Genomic DNA, 3,110 nt, shown 5'->3' with positions numbered 1-3,110 from the left:
TAGACGTTGGGATTATTTATCCGATTTCCAATAGTGGTTGAGTTAGTCCGGTTCAATGCGTACCTAAGAAGGGAGGAATGACGGTAGTAGAGAACGAGAAAGGGGAACAAATCTCCACAAGAACGGTTACCGGGTGGAGAGTTTGTATCGACTATCGAAAGTTGAACGCGGAGACTAGAAAGGACCACTACCCGCTACCATTCATTGATCAAATGCTTGAAAGGGTGGCGGGTCACAAGTACTATTGCTTTCTCGACGGATACTCCGGCTACAACCAAATTTTGATCTTTCCGGATGACCAAGAGAAGACAACGTTCACTTGCCCCTACGGTACGTTTGCGTATAGACGGATGCCATTTGGATTGTGCAATGCCCCCGCAACCTTTCAACGTTGCATGACTTCAATCTTCAATGATACGGTGGAGGACATAATGGAGGTATTTATGGACGACTTCTCCGTTTTTAGTGATTCATTTGATGGTTGCTTGGCTAATCTTGAGCGAGTGTTGGCACGATGTGAGGAGACCAACTTGGTGCTTAATTGGGAGAAATGCCATTTTATGGTAGAAGAGGGTATTGTGCTTGGGCATAGAGGAAGCGGGTATCGAGGTTGATAGAGCGAAAACGGAGGTTATTGAGAAGCTAGTTGCTCCGGTCACGGTTAAAGGGGTCCGGGCATTCTTGGGCCACGCGGGTTTTTATCGACGGTTCATTAAGGACTTTTCATCTATTGCAAGGCCCCTTACAAGTTTGTTAGTGAAAGATGCTCCTTTTGAATTTACCAAGGAGTGTCATGAAGCCTTTGAGAAATTGAAAGAGGCTCTTGTGACCGCGCCTATTATTTCGTCTCCGGATTGGAGTTTGCCCTTTGAGCTTATATGTGATGCAAGCGACCAAGCTTTGGGATGCGTATTGGGTCAAAGGAAGGATAAGAAGGTGCATGTGATATACTATGCTAGCCGGACCATGGCGGGAGCTCAACTCAATTACACCACTACCGAGAAAGAGATGTTGGCGGTAGTCTTTGCCTTGGACAAGTTCCGGCAATATTTGCTTGGATCGAAGTCCATAATCTATACTGATCATGCCGCCTTGAGATACCTTTTCACTAAGCAAGACGCAAAGCCTAGGTTTATTCGGTGGATCCTCCTAATGCAAGAGTTTGATATAGAGATCCGAGACAAGAAAGGAACGGAGAATGTGGTGGCGGACCACCTATCGAGATTCGAGAATCCGGAACCAATTCCTATTGGTGTGGAGATTAATGAGCGGTTTCCGGACGAAATGCTTATGATGATTCGGGAAGTGGAGACACCATGGTATGCCGATTTTGCAAATTACCTCTCATCGGGAGTCATGCCTCCGGACTTGACATCTCACAAAAGGAAGAAGTTCTTATCCGATGTTAAAAGGTACTTGTGGGATGAACCTTTCTTGTTTAAAATATGTGGGGATGGGATGTTGAGACGATGTGTGGCCTTGGGGGAAATGATGCCCATTTTGAGTTCATGTCATGAGACCGGACATTATGGTTCGGCAAGAACCGCCGCTAGAGTGCTTGAGAGCGGGTTCTTTTGGCCAACCTTATTTCGTGATGCCAAAGAGTTTGTTGACCATTGTGATCGGTGTCAACGTGTAGGCAACATCTCAAAAAGAGACGAGATGCCTTTGACTTCAGTTCCAGAAGTGGAGATATTTGATGTATGGGGTATAGATTTCATGGGGCCTTTTCCGGTATCATTCAAAAACCAATACATTTTGGTATGTGTAGATTATGTTTCGAAATGGGTGGAAGCGGAGGCTTTGCCCACTAACGATGCTAAAGCGGTGTTGAGTTTTCTTAAGCGGCTAGTGAATCGGTTTGGGACCCCTAGAGTGGTCATTAGTGATGGCGGTTCGCATTTTTGCAATCGGCAATTTCAAGCTCTTATGAGGAAGTACAATGTGCATCACCGGGTCGCCACACCTTATCACCCCCAAATGAGTGGCCAAGTTGAGGTTTCGAACCGTGAATGAAAAGAATTCTTGAGAAGACGGTGAATGGATCCCGAAAAGATTGGTCTTTGAAATTGGATGATGCATTGTGGGCGTATAGGACGGCCTACAAAACTCCACTTGGGATGTCTCCGTTCCGTACTGTCTATGGGAAGGCATGTCATCTTCCTTTAGAGTTTGAGCATCGAGCGTATTGGGCAATAAAGAAGTTGAACTTTGATTTTAAAGCGGCGGGAGAGAAGCGGTTACTTCAATTGAATGAGTTAGATGAATTTCGCTTCATGGCATATGAGAACGCCAAGCTCTATAAGGAGAAAACGAAGCGATGGCATGATGCTCACATCTTCCCAAAGGTCTTAGAGGTTGGCTCGTTTGTACTTCTTTACAATTTTTACGTTTGCGGTTGTTTCCGGGTAAATTGAAATCTCGTTGGAGTGGCCCATTCAAAATCCGGAATGTGGCGAATCACGGTGCGGTGGAATTGGAGAATTCTAACGGTGAAACTTTCAAGGTTAATGGCCACCGATGCAAACCGTATCTTGGACCCTTGACGAATCGGGTGGAAGATGAGATATCTTTCACAACTCCTACATGAGTCCACCGTGCGACGGTCGAGCTTTCGACTTGAAACAAGCGCACTTGGGAGGCATTCCCAAGAGGTTCGATTTAATGTTTGTTTTCTTTTTGTTGTTTTTCTTTAGTCGTTTGAAGTGTTTATCGTTGCAATTTTTTTTCATTTTTGTTTGAGATAATGCCGGTATGTTCGAGTTTTGTGTGCTAACAATACCATGCTTAGGTAATTGGAACTACCCGTTAGAGAGACTTGTGATGCGACATAAGCATGGTAATTGAAACGACGCGTTTAAGAGACGTGAGTTGCGCCATACTAATCTAGCATCACTTTTCACGCACACTTAACGTAATGTAACCTAACCATGCTTAGGTAATCGGAACGACGCATTAAAGAGATTTGAGACGCGACATACTAATCGATTGTTACTTTTCACGCACACATTTTGTAATATAACCTAACCATGCTTAGGTAATCGGAACGACGCGTTAAAGAGATTAGCATGCGCGCAACTTTTCTCGCACACTTTGCCTAATATAACCTA

General features: G+C 44.7%; 1 protein-coding gene across 1 annotated transcript; it reads left to right on the top strand.

Annotated features, from left to right (window-relative positions):
* Positions 1–2,012: 2,012 nt before the first annotated feature.
* LOC126678258 (uncharacterized) lies at positions 2,013–2,590 on the top strand. The gene is made up of 2 exons (XM_050373157.1): positions 2,013–2,365; positions 2,431–2,590. The coding sequence occupies exons 1-2, from the start codon at positions 2,013–2,015 to the stop codon at positions 2,588–2,590; spliced, it is 513 nt and encodes a 170-aa protein (XP_050229114.1).
* The last annotated feature ends 520 nt before the right edge of the window (positions 2,591–3,110 follow it).

This window comes from Mercurialis annua, linkage group LG4, assembly GCF_937616625.2.
Source record: "Mercurialis annua linkage group LG4, ddMerAnnu1.2, whole genome shotgun sequence".
Classification (NCBI taxonomy): domain Eukaryota; kingdom Viridiplantae; phylum Streptophyta; class Magnoliopsida; order Malpighiales; family Euphorbiaceae; genus Mercurialis; species Mercurialis annua.
Note: the sequence above shows the minus strand (reverse complement) of the source record. Positions and strands in the feature narration are given on the sequence as shown.

Coding starts and splice junctions, on each gene's coding strand:
- LOC126678258 (XM_050373157.1), top strand. CDS start 2,013: ATGAAAAGAATTCTTGAGAAGACGGTGAATGGATCCCGAAAAGATTGG. Junction 2,366..2,430: donor AAGGTCTTAGAGGTTGGCTC/GTTTGTACTTCT, acceptor ATCTCGTTGGAG/TGGCCCATTCAAAATCCGGA.